The sequence below is a fragment of the Perca flavescens genome, chromosome 20 (assembly GCF_004354835.1).
Source record: "Perca flavescens isolate YP-PL-M2 chromosome 20, PFLA_1.0, whole genome shotgun sequence".
Classification (NCBI taxonomy): Eukaryota; Metazoa; Chordata; class Actinopteri; order Perciformes; family Percidae; genus Perca; species Perca flavescens.
In genome coordinates, this window is record NC_041350.1 from 18,236,997 (window position 1) to 18,260,588 (window position 23,592).

At 37.9% G+C, this 23,592-nt stretch overlaps 2 protein-coding genes across 4 annotated transcripts in view; one reads left to right on the top strand and one right to left on the bottom strand.

The window, feature by feature from the left end:
• Positions 1-983: 983 nt before the first annotated feature.
• On the bottom strand, positions 984-9,173 carry nipal3 (NIPA like domain containing 3). 3 transcript variants are annotated; one of them, XM_028566356.1, is made up of 13 exons: positions 9,045-9,173; positions 7,954-8,085; positions 7,246-7,290; positions 6,855-6,923; positions 6,249-6,420; positions 6,054-6,113; positions 5,621-5,766; positions 4,070-4,166; positions 3,771-3,906; positions 3,531-3,619; positions 3,289-3,352; positions 2,812-2,906; positions 984-2,512 (listed from the first exon to the last, which is right to left on the bottom strand). In XM_028566356.1, the coding sequence occupies exons 2-13, from the start codon at positions 7,954-7,956 to the stop codon at positions 2,325-2,327; spliced, it is 1,164 nt and encodes a 387-aa protein (XP_028422157.1). In that variant the 5' UTR covers positions 7,957-8,085; positions 9,045-9,173; the 3' UTR covers positions 984-2,324. The 3 variants fall into 3 exon arrangements, with proteins under 3 accessions (XP_028422157.1, XP_028422158.1, XP_028422159.1); XM_028566357.1 differs by lacking the exons at positions 7,954-8,085; positions 9,045-9,173 and adding an exon at positions 7,410-7,497 and having other exon boundaries at positions 7,246-7,314; XM_028566358.1 differs by lacking the exons at positions 7,954-8,085; positions 9,045-9,173 and adding an exon at positions 7,410-7,475.
• The window catches only part of grhl3 (grainyhead-like transcription factor 3), a 31,984-nt gene continuing 16,427 nt past the window's right edge, over positions 8,036-23,592 (top strand). Inside the window, exons 1-2 of the mRNA XM_028566355.1 lie at positions 8,036-8,102; positions 9,099-9,145. The gene's annotated coding sequence lies outside the window, so the exon portion shown is untranslated. The remainder of the gene's footprint in view (positions 8,103-9,098; positions 9,146-23,592) is intronic.

Below are 23,592 nucleotides of genomic sequence, written 5' to 3' on the forward strand. Positions count from 1 at the left end.
TGTTTGTTATTACTGGATTATTGTGCACTTTCTGATGCAGCCTACTACAGCGTCAGGACCCGCAGGTGAGACCAATGAAATTCCGGCGGAGGTTCGCAGCGACCAATGAGGCTGCAGCAAGGGGAGGATGCCTCGCTTTAAGAGTGGTGGCTGCTGTTAGCTGGCTTTACTATGACAACTCGCCAAATCAGGCAGTCTGTATATGTCATATGTCAATCAACTGTCTCATCCACTGCGTAAAGAAAATTTAGGCAAGTCACATCTCTCCAGACATTTCATGTTGCTAGATAAATTACAGTTCAGTTCTCTGATCCACCTGTTGCACACACAAAATAAGGTAGTAGCCTACTGTTGAAAGTTTAATGTTAGTTATTCAGTTTTTAAAGCTTTGAGTGTGTACAATTATTCATTTTTTCATTCATTTTCAAGCAACATGAGGTCACAGCGTGTCAAAAAGAAGCCAGGTAGGTCAGTAGGATTTTTCACACACCAAATTGCATACTGGATTATAGGATTATAATGACTCCACAAACACTGCTAAATGAATTTGAAAGTGTTGTTTTACAGCCACAGAATAAATAATCATAGCTTCCATAGACTTCTTAGAGTGTAGTGGTGTGCAGTTTCTAAGATAGATCACTCTACAAGGGAGGTTTTCCTTCTGGAAGAATGATCCACTATTCTATGGCAAAGTTTATGACTGTGCTCTGATACTGCAGTATCAGAGCACAGTCACTCTGATACTGCAGTATCAGAGTACATTGTTAGGACATTTATTGTTTGCACTTTTCACCAAGAAATAAGCATTTAGGACAGAAAAAGTCAGGCCCCATCTGGTGAGAAACATCAGTGAAAACCAGGTTTAGATGGCAGTTTTAATAACAAGACAGGATTCAGTTGGTTTACACAGTGATGTAATGAGTTTATACACATACACACACAACAAACCTCAGTTGATATCACCAAAATAACTATGTACCGAGTACTGTGGCAAGGCTCTCTGCTTTATTAACACTGTAGAAATGTATTGCTACATATGTAGAGGTGGAGCGTATCCAATTTATTCAGCCATACACAGCAAGTATTAAATAATAAAATGCCTATTCTCTTATTGCTGTATTATCTTTTAGCTTGTAAAATTTTAATGGGAAGGTAACATTTGAAAAATATAACAAAATGGTCATTTTGCAACATTAACTGCATACTTATGTAACAGAGTTATTTAGTGATTCCACTATCACATCGGTTACACTTAGTTTTAGTTCTTGATTTGTCATCAGAAACATCTAGGCATCAGGTTAAAGGGGCAACAAAATTCATTTAGCCAAAAACTAAATTTAGACATTTGCTTTCTACAGTAGATCAACTATTTATACTTATAGTGCACATTTAAATATTTGTGCATTTCTCTTCTATTTGAGTCATCCAAAGTGATATCACCTTTTTTTTTTTTTTTTTTTTTTTTTTTTTAAAAGGTTTCATATTTTTTGTTCCAATACACACTGACAGATTACACTTGCCTTTTTATAACTGCTACAGTGGTGCTTTACTCACCTACCTGAGTTATGCACCACCTTACAGTAATTGATCCAGTATACAGTTACTGTTTAAGGCACACTAAAAGCTAACTTTAAAATTAATAAATACATTACAATAAATTAGAACATCTGCACCCATTGTTTGGTCACATCAGGATAAATAGTAATACAATGAAATTCCAAAAATGAGAGGCAAAATTGTGGAGTTAAAACCGCTCATATACAGTAAGAGAGAGCTAGAGGCAGATATTTAAAGACAAAATGTTCATTGGCAAGTCTGCAGCTACGTTATATAACTTTGACGAGATTTGAGGAGTAACTACACAATCCTCGGAAGAACAGATCCCTGTAGGTTCCCTTTAATGAGCAACAAATTGCTTAACGGTCATGGAAGTGAGTCCTTACATTTCAAAGCTAACACAGAGTGATGGCAGTAAGCTTCAAGGCACAACACCATCTCTGCGGTCATATTAAGCACACGTTTGTGATTCCACCACAACATCCAGCAGCTTCAGGTCTCTTCCGTTCATTTTTGGAATGAATACAACTGTAATCTTCTCACAAAAAAAAGGAATGCTTCTCAAGATCACGTTTTGGTTTTGAGATTTCAGAAAGGAAAGCATGTAGATAGGAGTGTAAAGGCAGAGTCAAACACCCAGTGGACACCTCCTACTGGGCTTAGATTTGGTCTTGTGTATATGTTAAAAGAACTGAACCTTTCAAGGTCCTTGAATGTTGTAGATAGTTGAATGAAGGAGAAAAAAAAAAAAAATATCTATATTGGTTTTAATCTTTCTTTAGGTCAGGCAGGCCATGAGATGCATCGGTGGATCTGGAGCCGACTGGTGGTTGTTCCAGGTTGACTGGTAGAGTAGCAGGAGCCACTCCATCGTTGTTGACCAGAGCTCCATAGGAGAAAGCACTGTTGGAGTCAGGCTGAACAACCAGGCCCTTGTCATGAATAGTTGGGACACCTGATAATGGAAAGGACAGGTAGAATAAGGTTCAAGTAAGGAACTGTGGGCTAAAATGACAACGCAAAATTGTATATTTGTAATGGCCCTTATATTAAGTGTTTAAAAGTAGACCGGGAAGGTTTGAAAATTTCAAATTGTAACAAAAGTGTTCAAAGCTTTAAAGAGGCATTAGCGTAGACTGCCATTGTTACAGATATGTTGAGTCTTGTCTGTTGTAGCCACACTTTAAACATTTTTTTTTTTACATAAGACGTGAAAATCTTTAAATACAGTATTTATGTAAAGTTTATACAAACCATTAACCATATCCATAGTGACATATGGCTCAAAGGTCTTGGTCCTTTTCCTGCTTTTGGTGAGGAGAAAGACCCCAAAGAAACAGAATGCAGATCTGTACAAATCACAAAATATTTGTACAATACTTCAATGTATGCCTTCACATATTCATATCAAATGTCTGTTTTCTAGGTTTATTAGTGTTTGGCTATTAGCATTAAAAAATAATGTCACATGCCTTTATCACAGCAGACATTTGGACTTGTAGTAGGAAATGCACAGGTGTTACCAATAACATTAAAGATGGCTCTGTTCTATTCTCGTGTCCCAGTAAGCCATGACGGTGCGACAGTGAGTCAGAATGCACAATACCAGGACCCCGAAACTAAAGCAGCTAAATGCAATTCAGCCATCATTGATTTTATTATTCACACCTGTGCTTTTCCTACTGTGACAAATGTCTTTGTCAGAAAGGCCTATGATGGACAACCACTCACCCCAACAAAAACATGCAGATGTGAAGGACGTCTTCATTTTTAAACTCCAAGTAAAACACAGCACCTGAAATACAGAAAAAAAAAAAAAAAGAAGTCTTTGGTGACTCTGAAGGAGCAAAGCAGAGGGTTTTACTCTTTTTCCATTGTTCCAGGCAGTAATTTGCATACACCGATTAATACAGGTCCAATTGAAAGCTGCCTGTCAAAACAGAAAATCAGCAGCAAAGAGTCGCATTACTCACCAGCTACCACGGCAAAGACGGTGGAGAGGATGTAGTTGACACTGGCAATCAGAGAGGAGTCATACAGCTTACAAGCTTGGGAGAGAAATCTAAAAAGGTGATAACACACAAAAAAAAAAAAAAAAAAACAGTGACCGTTTAAAGAAAGCCTATTGGAAGACCATAACTTAATTTAGTTCACCCTAAAAACTTAAATAGCAAACCAATGTTAGTGTTTAACATCACAACCTATTCACTCACCTGGCCTGGAAGACCACTGAAGCCACCATGCACACAAACATGACGCTGAAGATCGGGTAGTCAAGCTGCATGTTGCCCTCGATGGTAAGAACCAACATGCCTGACACCGCCTTCACTGTGATTACTGTGACCGAGCCTGTGCAGCAAAGCACAGTTAAATACAGGACAAACCACAGAGACAGAACAGCTTAGGTGCATTTTAAACATTAAAAACGTGACAATGTATTCTAATAAAGTATGGTAATAGCTTGACTTTATGGATTGTTTGAAATTGACTGGCTTTAATGCCGGAGACTCACCCAGTAACGCGACCAGCATCAGAATAATAACGAGGTAGTTAGCACTGCGCCGTTTGTAGAAGTATAAAAGCAGGCAGAATGTGATAATCTCCAGGAGCTGTCAATAAGGGTAATAGCAACAATAAACACTAAATTAATATCAAATAAATAAAACAGGAAGTATTGCAGTCGTTGCCAGAGACAAACATGTATGCTGGATTAGAACACAGATCGAGAAGGTTGGGAAATTTGCTGTGTTCAATTTAAGTTTGTGGATCACGATTTGTACAGTACCTAAAGGGGAAGACCAATGTATGGTTTTGGTTGAGACTGACAGAGGATTTGATGGTCATTACTGCAGTGTGTAGTGTTGTAAAGGAAATACCCCACTAAGTATCTCTCAGACAGTGTTGACGATGTTCTACTTGTAACCAATCTTCCTCTTTGCTAACGCAGTTGTCCAGTGTGTGTGTGTGACATTTATTTAAGGTTTTAAAGACTTTTACCCCTTGGAACATTAAATAATGATGAATTATTTGTGACAATACAGAGAGTGACTATCCTCTTCATACCTCTGTAAGATGTCTTTAAATGTTATAGAGACACATAGTGGTAATTGGTATTCCACCTAATATGACTCACTTGTGACTCTCTGACTGAACCACACAGCATATTTTCTTTTCAACACTACAACCCTCAGCCTAAAAGATGACCACTGAGTAGATATAAAACCTTTGACAGTCTCCTCAAAAAACAGAACATGAGTCACCAAAACTGTACTGCAGTAGCCTAGAAATCAAGACGCACCCTAGCAGCACCAAATTTAATTTGCAGCCAGGGGGGTCTAGGCACTCTCCGTTGACATGCGAGCTGGAAAAACCAAACTCTAGTCAGGCCAATCACATCGTGTATAGAGTCGGTGGGCGGGCTTATCGCTGCTGCTGCTGGGAACAGAGGTCTTCTGGAAGACTTGCGGAGTTAAGGTTTTCTTTGAGAAAAGAACGGCACTGAAATCATTCTTAAAAAAGGAAGATGTGTTCGGAGTTTTGCCGACCAGATACGGCAAAAGTTTAATCTATCAACTAGCTTCGCTACCTTCTTCGTTGCTATCCGCGCTATCCTATTGCATGCAGAGGGAATTTGAAAGACAACAGTTTATCCTGCCCCTCGGATTGAGCCCTGCCAATAGTGAGTTCCCAGACCCAACATCTTGATGTGGGTCTGGCATTGTCAGGCTAGTACTGCAGGGCTGTTGTGTTGCTTTTAAAGGTGTTATGGAAGAGTATAAATGAGGGATGCAATAGGTGTGTAGAAATTGCATTTTGTAGGCCCACAGGTGTAAAAGAACATTTCTAGCAATACTGTTACTGTGTAAAGACATTTTGCAGTTAGACTTTTTGTTAAGGATATACAATTTGTCTATATTCAACATGTCTATACATTCACATTTGGGTGCTACACTTGAATCAATCGTCTTACATCCGTCAATTTGAAAGAAGAGGCAAATTTAGTCAACTGTGTATTGATGAGCCTTGTGCTTCTGAACTACTTAAGTAAATGAAAAAATCTTACCAGATACAAGAGAACAGGCCATCCTACAAAGTGCTTCACAATGTTCTCTGCTTTGAGTTTTTCATGAGAGTTTGGTCCAAATGCTACAAAGAGGTATGTTCCTCCTATGGTTAGAATACAGCCCACGAAGGACAGTCCATAGCGCTCTGAAATAACATACAGTCTAACAATTAGATCCATTCAATTCCAGTAGGAAACGTGACATATAGTACATGATATAGTAGAGAGACTGTTAACATTACAACTCAACAAAGAGTACTTTTAAGTACTTAAGAGCATTATAAGTACTAATATAAGGTCTTACATATACTGAAGCAGCTGAGTAGGCAGTATGTAGTTTGTTAAGTTTGGCATGAGGCCGATTAAAAATTTGCACATATTCCATGCTATTTGCATAGGAGTGTCTTCAGTTACACATGTATGCTGAACTTACTCGCAAAGTCCTTTGGCTTCGATTTCTCGCGCAGAAAAATAAGACCCAAAATTGAGCTAGCTGAAAACAAAAAGAAAAGCAAGACATTAATACATTAATTAAACTTTCCTTTTAGTTTGTTTTATGTATACATTTGAGAGAACCAATATCCATTTCAGTGAACTCATTTTCTAATACTAGGGAACAAATACTCACTAAGGACAGACACAGCGTTTAGAGGTGCTACGAGAGCAAGGGGGGCAAAGGCATAGGAAACAAAGTTGGCTCCCTCCCCAAGACAAGTCAGAACAAAACCACACCACCAGGTTTTAGTGCGGTAGAAGACACGCAGGTCCTTGGTTCCTGCTAATGTCACATGGCTGTATTTCTGCAGTGAAAGGGGTGCAGGAAATAGACAGTTAGTTGGGTAAACACAAAGTCTACTGCAGTATATGTAGCTTAACACAAAGCAAACATCGAGGGTATGGTTAAATCAAACAAACAAAATGGTTTTGCAGTAGAGATGTTGTAAATTAGACATACAGACAGAATAAAGGGGAAAAAAATCAATGACAATGACAACTGTATATTCATCCATATAAGTTTCTATTGAAGGCGGATAATACTGTATGACAGCCTAGCTCTAAAAGGGTTATTATTACTAGGTGATCCTGATGCTATGTTGACACAGAGCACTAGTATAAGAGGACATAATACACAGAAATTTGAGACACAAAACTATTCCATAGGAGACATAATATCCATACTTTTAAACAAATACTTTATTATCAAGGAAGTTTTGTTTAGGACAGAGGTCTGTACCTGAATACTTAAGGAGATGCTGACAAGCACATTTCCAAAAAGAGCAAGTAAAGTCCCAATGAGATTATCCTACAGAAGAAAGACAGAAACATGTATTAAATGATGTTAGATAAATGATTCAAACTATACGTAAAACTTAGTTGTAATTTAAAACGACTATTTCACTCAAGTATTTACAGCCAGTCCATCGGCATCTAACTTAGCCTCCAGTACTATATGGTATCTTCAAAGAGTTGCATAATATGACATTTTAGACGTGAAAAGACACAGAATGCAGGTACATAAAACACCCATACAAGTGTTTAACACTCGCTAAGGAAAGAAAAAGTAAAACTAAAGTATTAACAGAGGCTTAAAAAGTAAACGTTTACCCGTATGTTAAGTGTCTCACCGTGTAGGAGCCTCCGTCGGCTCTGCTGATATCCATCTTGTTCGCCTTCAGGAGAAATTTATCAATTATCTACAGTAACCAGACATTCAAATATTACATATTTCATGTTGCAGCTGTGACATTATGTGTTTATCACTCATTTCTTTGTGTTTATCTGGCATTACGCTGAGGCACCATCTTCAGAGACGAGGGGCCGCATCTCACTTCCGGGATTTGATTCCACCTGTTTCAGGCTACGCCTTGACGCACGACAGTTACGCTTGAATGACGTCACCTTGGACAGTGACGAGTTTTTAAATTGATAATTAAGATAACATAGCGGATTTTTCATGGGTGTCTTGCCATTTTTATAGGACTAAAAGAAGACTTCCAAACGTATTCCTCTATTTTTAATACGTTTCCCATAGTCTACCCGGTTGCCTGCAGTACCACTTGAGGACAATAGGCTGTGCCATTGAGCTGGAATTGTTCCAAGAGCATTACCACACTGAGGCGATAGATACAGTGTACAATTGAACTCGTATGACAGTAAATTATTGGGTATCATTAGAGCACTGCCCGGGCGTCATTAGCCAGACACTTAGGAGACAGAACCTAATTATTATCAATTACAACCAAACTACATGTTCCTGAATTTGGTGACATATAGGGTATTTATTTCTTCAAAAATGAATGTATGAATGAAAAAAATAATATTGACTATCTCACCATAGCATCATATTATAATCCACCATGACTAACACTGATGGTATGTTTTCTCTTCTCTTTGTGTCATTGCAGCAGTGAAGGAGGGACACAGTACACTGCAGTACGTCCGCAACAGTGTTTCTATAACAGGAGCTGTGGAAAAAACAAAGGTAGGTCAATAAAGGGTGTTAGCTACTTAGAGTGCAGAGTTGTTTTTTTTCTTCATATTTTTAAAGCAGATGGACAACGGTTTAGGTTTTTCATGTATCACTGCTTTATAATAGGCAAGATTTAACTTAAACTGGCTGAAGCTTGCATCAAAAAAATGTGTGTTACATGTGTATTGATGTATTTCAGTCTCAAATGTTAACTTGACAACGTGAACTTGATATGAGGCAAAATTAGCTCCTGATTTTTAACACAAACTCTGAAATAACATTCACTCGTCACATTTCATTTGCTAACCAGCAGAGGGAGTTAAACACCACAGCTGGGAGGATATCAGCTTGTCCCATTGTGCTCAAATCAAAGCCAAAATTCAAATTCTCCGTTGTCATTTGATGTTTGTTTGGCATTTAAATTTCATTTCTCTTTGCCTGCAATGATCTGACACTGTGAATACCTGAATGTTTCACATAAAAGTGATATGAGAAATAAATTATGTATTTTTGGCAAACTGTCCTGTTTTGCATGTTCTTCAAAATAATTGCTGTTAGATCTTGCTTGTAAAATATACAGTATACAAATGTGTAATTCATAAATGCCTTAGGGAACTGGCTTAATTATATAAAAGCATACGTTTCTAGATTAAGGCAAGGCATGGCAAGTTTATTTGTATAGCATCTTTAAAAACAAGGCAATCCAAAGTGCTTTCCAAGACATTAAATACATTACATTACAAGATATACAAAAATAAAAAGACACACGTAAATGGGATTTTAAAAGAGTTAAATAAAGATAAGATACAAATAAACTAAAATAGAGTAAGATAGATTACGGTATAATACAGTGCAGACAGTGCAGCTATAGTGCAGCAAGATATGAATAAACAAATAAAAATGTATTTCATAAAAGGCAGTGGAAAACCAAAAAGTCTTAAGCTCTGGTCTTACGTTTGTTCAAGGTACGTGTTGCATAACAACTGAATGCTTCTTCTCCGTGTCTAGTTTTGACGGGGCCGTGAACAGGTGCTTCTTCCTCAGGGTGTTAACAGGTACGTGGAGGTATGCACGTGAATGTCTTATTCCACTGCTTATATGAAGTACAATCATGCTATTCAACACATCTCTTGTTGCTTTGTCACAAAATGCATACAGTTAACACACATTTTAAATGCTTGAACTTCTTTTACACACAAGCTCAACCAAGACCAAAACAATGGATTTTTACTGCCAAATTTACAAATGCTTTCACACTGTACGTCAAAACAGATAACAGCATGTTCTAAACCTAACTTATAGGCTAAAGTCACAGAGAACAGCTGTTCATATTCTAAATTGAAACACAAATATGTCCCCATGCATTTTATTCCATTGCTACTGAGGAACAGCTGATTGAAGTTATGCAAATAGATCAATCACAGCTGATTGACATCTAGGAAACTCACTCAGGTGTTGAGGTCCATTCAATCGCATGACCATATGATACAGGTTTTTCCAATTGCTAAAACACAATTTTGCAAACTAGGCTGGTTTTATCAAAATACTTAGCACAATTCACAAAACCACATCCCCAAACTGCAAAATACCTCATATATCCTGCAAAATGAAGCACTGCAACCAAAACTACATATAGCATTAAATTATTAAAATCAAACTGCTGCACCAAATGGCACAAACTTCATTCATATTACCAGATTTTTGTCTAACCAACACACTGTTGGGCATAATGAAAGGCACTCTCATCTTTAGTATGCTTTGCCATAATACTATAATAGTTCAAATTGTTGAAAATTCATCAAATTGTTCACATGCACAGAAATATTTGCAGATATTTTTTTATTTTATTTTTCACCAAACAAGTCAGTGTAGCATATGCACAGCAGATATAGTTACATTGGACTGAACAAAAATATGCTCACAAAAAACAGGTGCTCACCTGTGGTCTTTTCATTCTTTTCTTCCTGATTGAAGTGGTAACAATTAACCATTGAGGTGTTTGGCCAGGTGGCACATATGTTGGCCAATTGCCGTAGCTCATGTAGTGTCATTTTGAATGGCAGTGTTTTGAAATGGCAAACGTGACTTTATGTCAGATTGTTGTGTCTTATGCAGAGAACCGTGTTCAGTGCATTAAAAAAGTGCCATTTTGAATTGCAAAATGTGTGTAAAGCAGAAAATGTGTTTAGACTTTTGGAGACTTGAGAAGATGTTTTGCTCTCTGTGTGTCAGTTTAAATAATTGTGCTAGGCATGTCATTTTAGTGTGTTAGCACTTTAAAAAAACTGTAAAAGAGGACCTATTTGAACAATATAGATGAACACAAAGAAAGTAAGAAAAATGCCTGCACGAGGGAGAGGAAGATGAGTACCAGGACAATTCTGTCTCTGTCTTCTTTTTTCATAAACTGTACATTCTATAAAGCTACTCTGAGATGGGTCATTCATTTTTTGTATTGAATTTCTGCATCCAAAGAAACAAAATGCATGCATTTACTAAAACGAAAATGTAGAGAGGCTTCAAGAGAAACTGCAGTGTATTGTATTATTGTATTTTGAAAATTAGTGTTGGCGTTTAGTTTACAATGTGACAATAGTAACTGATTTTGAACATGAAACTGTTTTGCCAAATGTGTGTTGTAGGCGTGTTGGTGTGTTAAGAGTTTAGGAATTTTTTATGAAATTGTCATTGCAAAAAGAAACTGGATGCTGAAGCAAAGCAAATGAAATATAAAGAAAAGTCTAAATACAAGATGTTGAATGGGGAAAAAAAACAAAACAACAGAACTGCAGTCAGGCTAAGTGTGCGCATGTACAACTCATCATTAACAACGCATCATCAGCATATTGATGCCTTGTAATTCTAATGTCACTTTCGTATCATTATTATTGTTTATTACCAATAAAAACATGTTTATGATGGATTCAATGTAATGCAATGCAAGGATTCATTACTTTAGATTACAATTACAATAATCAAAAGCCCATTAGAAAGCTTCTTTTATGTTTTTTCTAATACAACTGACAAACAAACATCATCAGAGAAACATCAATTTGCAACATTTAATTTGCTTTTATGTCATTAAATATGCAAATGCTCCACAAATAATCTATTTTTAATCACACCGCATGATACAAACAGTTGAATGTTGGTAGATTTTTAATCATAAGTTGCAGGAGTCTTGTTATTGCCTTGAGTTCCTGCTGAGTCTGAAGTCTTGGCAAGTAAAGGTGTGTCCCTTCTTTAGTGCATAATGTCCTCCTGCATAGTGGACAGACCTGTTCACTGCCACCTGTGTGTGTGTGTGTGTGTGTGTGTGTGTGTGTGTGTGTGTGTGTGTGTGTGTGTGTGTGTGTGTGTGTGTGTGTGTGTGTGTCCTGTAAGACAGTTTTGACGGCCCTGAGGAGGATGAATGAAAGGATTAAGTAGGCTGGTGTGTGGATGGATGTGTAGATAAAAGAGTGGAAGGACCAAACACGGCAATCAAAATATGCCCTCTTATATGCCTCTATGGTAGATAATATGACATGATAAGTGCTCGCTCAATTTAAAAGAAAATGTGATAAAGTGCCTTCCAAGTTGCACTTCCAATGGAGAAAAGGTGATAGAATGCACTAATGGGTGCACTTCCAGTGGAGAAAATGATTCATGCATTACATGCTAGAAAACATTCTGTGTACTGGTGCCCTTTTTCCACCCCTCTCCCAGATAATCTTAGTCCACAACTTTCTTCAAATGTTGTGTCCATCATGTACAATTTTACAATTGTATAGAAATAATTAATTGGCTTTCAGAATAGTAACTGATTATTCCATACCTTCCTCACCCAGAAAACGACCGTACAGGTCGATTGTGCAAGCACCACTCGTGGCTGGGGTAATTATCGTGGGAGCAAACGAGGAAGTGAGGTGATAATGTACTGGACTTTCACTCAGGAGACCGGGGTTTGTGTGATACCAAAGGTCGTCACTTTTTAAAATAGGCTAACTGACTTTTACGGCTCTAATTCCGATATAGCAGTTTTACGTTACTCATTTTAAGGCAAACCCTGATGTTTTCCTAAACCTAACTAAGTATTCTTGTTGCCTAAATTTAATTAGTTTAGTTTCACAACGTTAACTACTTTAAAACTGTGACTGTTACCTTAATTAGAACAACCATGTGATTAAAACTGCCACTGCGGTCTCGTGTTACAGTCACATGTTACGGTCATGTGCAGTTCTACGGTGTTGGAGGGCTTGTTGCACTATTCTTTTGTCAATTGACTGAATGATTAATTAACTAATTGTTTTACCCTGCTAATGTTTTTGTTATTATTATCAATTAATCCACTTATTATTATCTTGACTAATCAATTTATCATTTAGTCTACAAAATGTCAGCTAACGTCCATCACAGTTTCCCAAAGCCCATGATGAAATCTATATGTTTTGTTTTACGTTAAAGTGACTATATGTAACTTTTTAATGTTTCTAAAGCTCTGTCATTTTTCATACAATGATCATAAATGACCTGTAACAGCAAACGAGACTAACAGTGAAAAGAATGCTATTTTTATATAGTTTTTATTAAGGCCTCTGCCCGGGTCCGATTTTTCCCGCACAGTCACAGAATGATTTGCGGCAGGTAGACGGCGCTACAGTAACACATTCTGACGGGTCACAGATATCTTTGAAACACCGGAAAGCCTGTGATAGTATCCAGCCTTTTGAGCTAGTTTAAAGGAAGCAGGATATTTCTTTTGATAGGCCTAATTGTAATGTTAGTTAAGAAGTTATCTGCTGTAGTTGTGGCTGATACTGGAGCAGGACCATCACAGGAAAGAAAGAAATTAAACGAAGAACAACTTAAAGCTAAAAGGGAAAGTGAAAGACAACGGGCGATAACGCAAGTCACACTCAGTCGGGCAGTTGGAGAAAATTACGGGATTGTAAATGATATAAAACCAACCCCGAATTGGCCATCAGGTATGTTATATGTCTATTTCATTCATAAAATAACCATCTACTATGTCAGTAGCCAACATTAAATTACGTCCTCCTTCTATTTAGCGCAGAAGTTTTGTTCCTTTTAGTGCTTGTTTGTATTGGCCTGCTATTTTCTTTGCCCTTGTCCCCTTGTAACGTTACTTGTGTAAAGTGTACGTGGGTTTCATGAAATGTGCTATATTAATCTAAGTTATTATTACGTTGGTTGCTACATCTCTTAATGCTTTGGCTCGTGACACAGTGACAGTGATACCCGGTTTAGCTCACGATACATCCAGAGCAGGTTAAGTTACCGTATGCAACACTTGAAATGCAACGATGCATCTGTAACTTATTCTCTTATGGTAAATTAATGATATTCTGGTTGAGCAAAACATTCATTGCGACTGTATGACCTCGCGGTAATGCTAACTCAGTAATTCAGTGGGCAACACAGTACCGTAATGAAAAGACCTTTACGACTGCAGGTGTGGTAAAAACAGTACCGTTTTTGTCCAAAGCGGCCGCTAGAATCAACACGAACTGAAAGTTACATATAGCCATTTTAAGTAACATAATTGACATATTAATAATTAAACATAATTAACAAATTGAGAACTTGTTGAACTTTTACACTTCTGGCACCAAGTTGCCAAGTGCTTCTGTATTCTCTAATTTACAAGAGACAAGGAGTTTATTCAGCTAAAGCTTCCTATCATTGACATTTCTCACCTTTAACTCCTTTTGTCAACCCACCAAAAGGAAAATTATTCTCGACACCCTACTGTAAAAGAAGATATATTTTATAATCTGTTTAATATTAACAATCTATCGATCTATCTTGGTTTCTGTCTCCAGTAACTTGTGATGCGTGGGTGCCATCCACCATCTCTAGAGGAATGCATGAACGTTAGTGACAAGCATTGGAGTGTGTGTTTTATAACTGCCAGGCCTGTTTTAAAAACCAAACAGACCAGCACCTATTTGTAATGACTAAAGAATGCATGTTTGTTAGATAGGAACAGGGAATGAAAGGGGATGTATTCATTACTATACCGCACCATGCAACAAGAAGTAATTTCTCTGTGAGGATATAACTTGTGGAATGTTAACACGTTATAAAGTTCAGTGGAAGAGCAGGCTTTTCGTAAGTCCTCTGCAAGTCTGAACTAGTCAGGAACATATCTAGTAATTACTCCTAAGTGACAATGACACCATAATAAATAAAGGCTGGAGTAAGAATGTGAGTATAATTGAGCACAGCTTGTGACTGTTGGTGTAATACTTATTGTCCTAACAAATCAACTTACTATTGTGATATTTGGTCATCCCTCCAGAACTCTGGTTTCGATGACATTGTGCGCTATTACCCATTAGCCAAATAGGATGAAGAAACGTGTGACAATAGACATATTTTAGTCACAATAATAACACGGATATCATGGACAGGTGACAATAGATATCCAACAATGAGAAAAGGTTCCTTTGATGAGTATTTTGAGTTTCTATTGGGCCAAATGCTGGAAAGCAAATTGGATTCATGTAAAATTTCTCCAGAGGACTCACACTTTCTATGCCAAACTATTCATGTTGGTGACACAGTAATTCCTGAAACACATTTTCTAATGTCAGATTTTATTTATGTGTTAAAAGATTTTCATACTACTAAACTATTATCCTCTTTCACTCCTTTTTATACATGATCATAGAACTATCTATTCCCAGCACTGTTAAACTACAGTGTCCCTTTTAGGTAACTGAATCACACCAAACTGTTTTGATTGTACAGACCCATTGTACAGAATCACTTCACATTCATGAAGAAAGCATGCGTCAAAACATGTGACTATTGAGATAAAAATCAAAACTGCGTCCATCTTACTTTCTGATGGCACTGTGCATGCCCAGCTTTGTCATTTGTTGTTCTGAGTCATACCTTGCAATTATGTGTGAGAGGAGGATTACAGTGTGCTGATGTCTGTAATTAGGGATTTCTTTTGCATGCACACAGATGAAAGGTCACAAAGGCTGGTCTGCCTGGACCCCATTAAAGAGCATGGCACATGGAGTGTAATTCATGAATAATTATGAAAGAGTATACTGTAGATCATATAATGTCCTTAGATCAGAGGTTCTCAATTTCTTTTCAGCCAAGGACCCCTTACAAGAATATACTGGTGACCCACTTATTCATCTAATTCCTTTGGAATAATTTGACAAAGCCTATTTTTTTACACTTCTATAGTCTCAGATATGAGAAAGAAGTGAACTATATTAGAAAGATATTAGACATGTATTAAACATATTTGCAGATTGTAGGAGTTATAGATTTGTTAGATTAGAATGTAATCTTTGAGCTATTATAGATATAAAAAAAAAATATTATTCATAAAAAAAAATTATAATTATTGTGAATTAATCTTCAAACTTTTCACGGACCCTCTGGAAAAGACACAGACCCATCTTTGAGAATCCCTGCTTTAGATTGTGGTCACATTATTCAGCCATTCATGTTATCTGGCTGTCAGATGCTATGATAAAGCCCTATTTCAAAATGGAAAGAAAAGAAAATACAACATTGATTAACACACACACACACACACACACACACACACACACACACACACACACACACACACACACACACACACACACACACACACACACACACACACATACACAAAACAGGAAATAGGTCATTATAGCCCCACAATGAATTCATCAGCATTTTAGAAATGAATTCTTCCCATTGACACACACGTTACCAGTATTTGGCAGCACTTGTGAATCGTGATTTGGTGCTATATAAATAAAATTGACTGACACGGTAAACTTTTTGCTTACAATAATAGTCACATCATCAATTACACCATCTTGTAATAAATAAAATAAAACAAAATTATAAGTTGTTTAACTAATTTGTAATTTGCGTTTAAAAATAAGTAAATTAATAACTGAATAAACACATGTATTAAGTATTTCTGACAAAGTAAGAATTGACAACATATTTGTGTCATGACACATCCTTGACTCGGGGCTTCAGTAGTAGATTCATGATGTATTATGGCAATGCAATTGTGTTTTTTATTTCTGATGGCCCTGCAGTCACATATCATTGAGTAACATCTAAACTGACATTTTCCCCGGCCGTGATCAAAACACATAATGATCACAAATGGAAAATTACCGTACTATTATTATCGATGTAATAGTTTTTATTGTAGTTAAACAGTGTGACTTTTCATGGGATTGATCCAAACCCTGAATACCAAGCTTTAGCACATTGACATATAGACAATGTTGTGAAAACCCACATTCAACAGTGTTCATGGTTTGCAGCTTTTTTCTTTTTTCACCCGCAGTTATGAGAAGAGTAATACAACACTTTGTCTCAACTGTTGACCCTGATGCACTGTATAGGTTACACATCTCAGAGCGTCGCAGTGAATTACTGTGTGTGTGCGCGTGTGGGTGATGATTTCTTTTATTTCCTCTTTGGTTCTCAACTGTACACTTGTTTGTATTATTATGATAACTTTGTTTAATTGTGCTCTGATTTAATGCAATTATAATTTTAGTTTTAGTTTTAGGCTGTTTTTCTGGCATATTTGGCATTATTAGACAGTTAACAGCAGATAAACAACATTAGAATGCTGCTTGAGCGTTATTGCATCATTTATAATAATCATAATATAACACCCTGCATACTTTAACCTTACTTTTCCTTTAGTAAGATTTTAAATGCAGGATGTTCACTTGTAACAGAGTATTTTCACACATCCATTGCTACTTTTACTTAAGTAAAGGAACTAAATACCTCTTCCACCATTCCACCAGGACGGCCCAGTGGTGCACCGTCATATGTTTCTGTAACTCGTCTTTGTCTATTTACTAATGACCGAGTACTATACAACTGCATGAAATGTGCTCTGACTTGAAGTGAGGCTGTGCAGGTTGCCGGATTTTTTTTAATGTGTGTGTGTGTGTGTGTGTGTGTGTGTGTGTGTTACTCATGAAGATTGACTTTACAGATGCTGCCTGCATGCTTCCTGAAAGCATTGCAGTGTGACATGAGACACGGGCGAATGCACACAACTTGATCCTTATATCTAAAAAAACCTGCCTTTTTTGGGAGTGAGGGTTTGTGTGTGTGTGTGTATGTGTGTTTGTTTGTGTCAAAGAGAGAGAGAGAGAGTTCTTGTCTGTCTGAAACCTGAGGAGAGGAGAGTAGAGTGAACAAAAGCCTGTGTTTAATTTTCTTTTTTTTCTGTCTGTTGTCTTTGGTTGTTCCTTCATATTTTCAGTGCCATGCAATCACGGCATCTTGTTAGCTTTGGATTCAGGTTAAACTAGTTGCAGGAGTTGACACCCCCCCCCCCCCCCGCCTCCCCTCTGCTTTTTGTCTCCTTCTCCTCCTCCTCCTCCTCCCATCTTCTCCAGTCTTCCATTTACACATCTGCCTTGATTTGCGTTTTGTTTTTATGGGGTGACAAACTGCATTTGTCTTGATGGCATGACTTTCTCTCCTGGCCTCCTCTATTCATTCTGTCCTTCCCTTTCTCCTTCCTACCCTCCTCTCATCCCCTCCTTTGCAACGGCAGGTGAATTCTCTTTCAGAAGAGACTAAAGTCATACAATAGCAGGTGCGTATCTCCCGGATATGACTAAAAAAGAGGAACTGAAATACCCTAGTGTAAATAAAATAGTATTTAATTAAAGCTGTTTATCCCTGCACACCCATTCCCATTTGCATGTTGTTGATGACTAAACTTTAAGTCAAAAACGTTCACTGATGACTTAAAAAGCCATTGCCTTAGACTGAAAGAAATGTAGCCTTTTTGAGTCTGGTAATTCATTCAGTGTTTGGGAACTCAGTGTGCACACAACTATACCTTTCTACATCTAAACTTAAAATGTTTCACTTTCCATTAAATATTCTACCTATTTTGCTTTTTGACTGGACTTAAGGTATTCAAAGAATGTTGTTTATGTGGCAATTTCATATTTCATATTCTGTGTAAACATAGAAATAAGTATAAAAACTTCAGTTTACTTGTGCCCTAAAGTTTTTCTGACATATCTCAATTGTTGAAAGTATTTCACCTTTATTTCACCTGTCATTCTGTTGTTGGCACAGTTGTGGCACTAGTTGACACATCACTCATATAAACATTAATTTCCTTGACACTTTCCAAGAAAGTATATATCCAGTTTGCAGCAATAATTGCTCTACAATTTAAAGGCATAAATAACATGCAAATGTTCCATTAATATGAAATGCTGCTCTGTATCCGATTAAATGTAGTCTATATCCACGACGTTCCACTTCCAGCGTTGCTCCATTGCCGCTGGAAATTCTGCCAGATGTCCCTCTTTTCAGACGGATTTCCGCTACCTTCCGCTTTCTTTGAGTCGGAATTCTAAACTCCGGTCGATTTATGAAAACTATGGTTAACTTCTCCTCAGATCTCTGCAGGGTAAATCCAGAATGTCGAATGTAGAAACGTAGAATTTATCTCCATTGATCCCATTCGTTTGTTTGCTGCTTTCATGGCTGTACTAACGTTACAGCTGTTGCGCGCTGGGTTCATGTTTTTACAGGTAACCCAGAACTGGCTGTCAAATTTCTGTTTGTGTTTTGGCCTGTGTGTTGTTATCAACTGCCCAGAGTTGATAACAACACACAGGCCAAAACACGGAACGGAAATTTCAAAAGGAGAAAATACTGGCATTAGCATTGTTGTCAGAAAAGTTAGTATTGCTTTCTTTGTTCCCTTATAATATATTACATCTTGGACCTTTTAATCTTTAGCAGCAATATTTTTTTGAGTTAGGGCTTTATATTAATTAAAGATTAAAACAAATAAAATGTTAGACTCAAAGATGTGAACTTTTGACTTAAGAATGAACTTCCTGTAATAAGCCCCTATGAGATTAAATAACAGAGAAGCAGGTAGTTTATTACAGTGAAAAACAGATTAATTTATCTCTATGGCAACAGACTTGTGGACCAAGCCTAGAGGTCAACAGTGCGTCAATCTTCCTTGTTCCCTGTTCCACGATGGGGCGCACCCTGCTGCTGCCCTTGAGCAGGGCACGCTGTGATTGTTCCAGAGGATTGAGGAGAAAAAGGAGTGCGTGGTTCCTCTAAAACTCCGACAAGCCGAGACATGTAGACTGAAACTGGGCGCGAGACGAAGAAAGGAAAAGGGAGGGAGAGATAGAGAAATAGATTATGGGGAAGTATCACAGGTGAACATGGAATTTTTTTCTTCCCTCTAGGACTTGCTGAGTGAAAGTCAATGTAAATATGTATTAAGTTCTTTATTTACTACTTGTTCTCTTTTTGGAGATAATGAAATACGTGGACGAACACTTATAAGCAATGTAGATGAAAAGTTGATATTAACAACCACATATTTAGTTTGTCTTGCAAATTACAGCGTTAACAGATTGCACAAAAAGTGGAAGGACAGAATCAATAAAAGGCACATAAATGATGGCTGATGGAATACAGTAATAATACCAGGGCAGTGAACAAGTGTAAAAAGGCATCATAAAAAAAAAGAGGGAATGTGTGTACAAAGGAGGGCATGACTGCAAAAAATGAGTTTCTGTCTGAAGGTTTCATCACTGAACCCAGGGTGAGGTGGTCTGAACATGTTCCCTGCTTTATTTGGGATGATGAAGCAACAGGCCCTGGAAAGCTCTCCTCCTCCACTATCCCACGGGAATATCACCACTCATCCATAGAGGAAGAGGGACAGAGAAGGATGATGGGTGGATGAGGAAAAGAAGGAGGAGGAGGGAAGGAAAGGGGTGATGGGAGGGTGGAAGAGCGAGAGAGATGTTTATCGTTAGAGAAAGGAAAGGATATGTAGTGAAGTATTTCCTGCTTCAGTTAGGACTAATAATTGATCAAACCTGCACACATGCCTGATTGAGTGACATTTCCCAGAAACACATTCTCACTGCTGCCCTCATCTTCTACAGTTTCCACTTGACTTTGACTCGCAAGCATCCTAACATGTAACAGATTGTGTGTACATACACAACTACAGGCACACAACCAAAAAGATCATGCACCCACATTTGACTCGGACAAACAATTGAAACAATAATGAACATTTTGTCTTTTAAGTGCAACCGTGTCCCATTTTGTGGAAAATAAAGAGCAGATTGTTGTGACGCCAGCCGGCAATAACATGTCTCTGTGGAGAATATGAGCTGTACTGTATCTGCTGTGAACCCACAGCGCCTGCGTGTAGTATTACTGCCTGCAGGACATTTTTTACCAAAATATCTGGCTCTGCTTTTCTCCAGGGTGTCGATGGCCTGAGGCTACGGGGACGGAGTGAGCTCCCCTGCAGAAATTCATTTAGCATTAAAATTAGTCCGTTTTCACTCACAGTGTTGCTCGAGATGGCAGAGATACAGCTAAAGAATACTTTTTTTTTTTTTGACTTTTGAGTTACAGTGAAATGGATGTGTTTTATAGTACCTTTCTGTATACTATAAACAGTTGTTTCAAATGTTTTAGCCCATTGGGGAATGGTCAGCTGTACATTTAAATATGTTTTGATTTTGTGAAATATGTTTATTTCTTGCCAGGAGTTAGATGAGAAGATTGATACCACTCTCATATCTTTATAGTAAATATGAAGCTACAGCAAGCAGCTGTTTAACTTAGCTTAGCATAAAGACTGGAAACAGGTGGAGCTGCCCTGCATTTTGTACACAACTACTAGACTACTAGACAGTATGGTTATATGTGTCTTCTTTAAAGCATGCTAATAATTGGGAATGTTACATCAACCCAGCCAGAGTGCAGTTATGCACAAGTCTTTGTAGTTGTTTGTTACTGCAGATAAGAATGTCATCCAGAAGTAAGTTCTATTTACCTCTGGCCTAAGGGGTTCAGAATGAAACCTGAAATGCTGATGAGCCCAATATACGCTCTCTGGGTGGGACCACAATCTGTGGCCTAAACACCATATAAGTGTGTGTGTGTGTGTGCGTGTGTGTGCGTGCGTGTGCGTGCGTGTGTGTGTGTGTGTTTGTAACATATGCATTTAGTTTCACTTTTTTATCTTGATATTGGAACTTCACCACATCCTTTACCTAATTTCAGTAGTTTGGTTCATATGTGTGTGTGTGTGTGTGTGTGTGTGTGTGTGTGTGTGTGTGTGTGTGTGTGTGTGTGTGTGTGTGTGTGTGCGTGCGTGTGTGTGCGTGTGTGTGTTTGTAACATCTTGCCTCCGAATCCTGATCATGGGCGTTGGATCTCACATGCCAACCTGCTGCGGTCTTTATTAAAAATGCAAACACACTCACACAGCTCTCAGATTTCCATTTACCTATTCAAGTATCAAACATCAGATGTTGCCAGTTTAAATGACTAGTTCAATATCAGAGATTATGTTTCTTTAAATATCAGCTCTCCCAGAGTTTTTTGGCAGATGTTTCCTTCTTATCGTTGTTACTTCATTAATTTGTCTGTTAGTTTATATGGCAGAACGGAGAGAGTGTGGCTTGTGTGACAGACAAGACTATCACCACTTTGTGATAGTGATGGTTTGTTTATGCATGTATGATTGGATACTTCTTGCAAGTCTTCTTGCAAATGTTTGCATACTTGCTTAATAGTAATCATAATTGTAGTCTGTGAGTGCTGCCTACAGCCTATATGTGTCATTCCACAGTGGTTGTTATCTTACCGGCCCTTTTAATTGTGTTCATACCAATCTTCTAAAAACAAAAGCACAGTCTGAGACAGAAATAAAAGAGGAATGACAGACTATGTCAACAGACTTTCCACTCTCTTTCCACGTTGTGTTTGGATTGGGCCTACATACCAAACTCACTGCAGAAAAAAGGGAGGAATGGACAGCCGGTATTGATGCAGAAGTAATAGAGAATTAATGAAAGTACCCTTTTCAAAGAGGAAATCTTCAAAAGACCTTATAAATGTGAACTTTACTTTTATTCCACCTGAGTCTCTCACAGAGTCCTTGGTGAGCATTCAAATAATTTCTCAGAGGCTTGTCATTGCACAGGTATTTCAGACAGAAGCTCCAAAGCTCAAGCTTCATTCATTTTCTGTGGACAAAATGCCATAAGGTATCTTAACAAACATAGAGGCATAGAGTTAATACCTTGATTATCAGTTAATGGCAAATTTATCATCATGCCATTATAATAAGTGCTACTTTATTTCTATGTTGGACACATACAGTAATTGTTTGTATTCATTTTTCCTTCATGCTGTACTTTCATGTTTGGAAATTTTTTTTTTCACTTTTCATGCACAAGGCACGCATTTCTGTTGAAGACATTGATGAAATTGCACCAACTACGCTCATTATTTTGTTGCCTGAAAAATCCCATTGTAGCTACTCTGTCAACACATTTGCCCTGGAGCAGAGCTCAGAGATATGCATTCATATTGAGCAACGCAACCATTCTCCTCTGCAGCTTCCCCTTGCCCCAGGTGTTTAGTGTCCTCATAGCCGACATGCAAATGCCAAAGTGTTGAAACTTTGAAGTGGCTGTAGAGCTCCAAAACTCTGCCAATAATCCTTCCTGTCCTAATTTTGTCTCCTATCCCATCCTTTCCAACATTACCATCAGTCTTCTGCTTATTCATATTCTTGCTGACACCTCCTTACCTCCCAATTCTACCATCTTCCCTCATTCTTACACCCTCCAGCCCGGATCCCTCACTCGGGGCAATGTGGAGTTTCTGGGAGTGGCTGCTGCTGGCTGGTGGGTGGAATATTAAAAAGGAGTGGGGCTGATGAGGTGTGGGAGTGAGAGAGTTTGTCCAGACTCTTGGAGCCTCTCTAGTCCAGGCCAAACAAAGTGACAGCAGGATTCTGCTAAAGAGGTCTCACCATTCACACAGTATCACAGCTCTGAGGAGCTCAGAGCTCCTGGCATAGGTCAACATATCATGCAAACACTCACGTCGGTAAATGAGCTGCACACAGAGCTCAGCGGAACACAAGGTGTTCTCAAAACAGTTTTTGAACTGATTTAAGGGTCATAAGCATCCTTTGATTTAGCAAACAAGAGCCTGTCATGCTTAAAGCACTATCTGCATGGACACCATGCCTTGGCATTAAAACTTGACTGAATAAAAATGATACCAAGTAACATCAACCAACTGATTAAAGCAGTTGACAGTGATGAAAGAAGTATTTAGATCATTGTACTTCAGTGGCAATATAACAATGTAAAAATGCTCTTTTACAAGCTAAGACCCTGCATCCAAAATCTTACTTATGTAAAATACACAAGTATTATCAGCAAAATGTACTTTAAGTATCAAAAATTAGTACTCATTATAGAGAATGATGTAAATGATGATGTAATGTTTTAGAACCTTACTATATTTTTTGTATGATGATCTGCAAAATAGTCTCGGTTTCCAAGGGGTGAGTTTCAAGGCTTTGAAAGGAAGTCGTTTGAACATCTTGTGACACCTATCCGTCCGTCTTCAGTTTCCCCATCGTTTGTTCCGTGTTGCATTGGGC

Bases quoted from the DNA above. Each gene is read 5' to 3' on its own strand.
- nipal3 (XM_028566356.1), bottom strand. The intron at 4,167-5,620 runs GTAAGATTTTTT...CCTTATTGACAG, and splicing joins GGCCTGTTCTCTTGTATCTG to CTCCTGGAGATTATCACATT. The intron at 3,353-3,530 runs GTGAGTAATGCG...TCTGTATTTCAG, and splicing joins CGTCTTTGCCGTGGTAGCTG to GTGCTGTGTTTTACTTGGAG.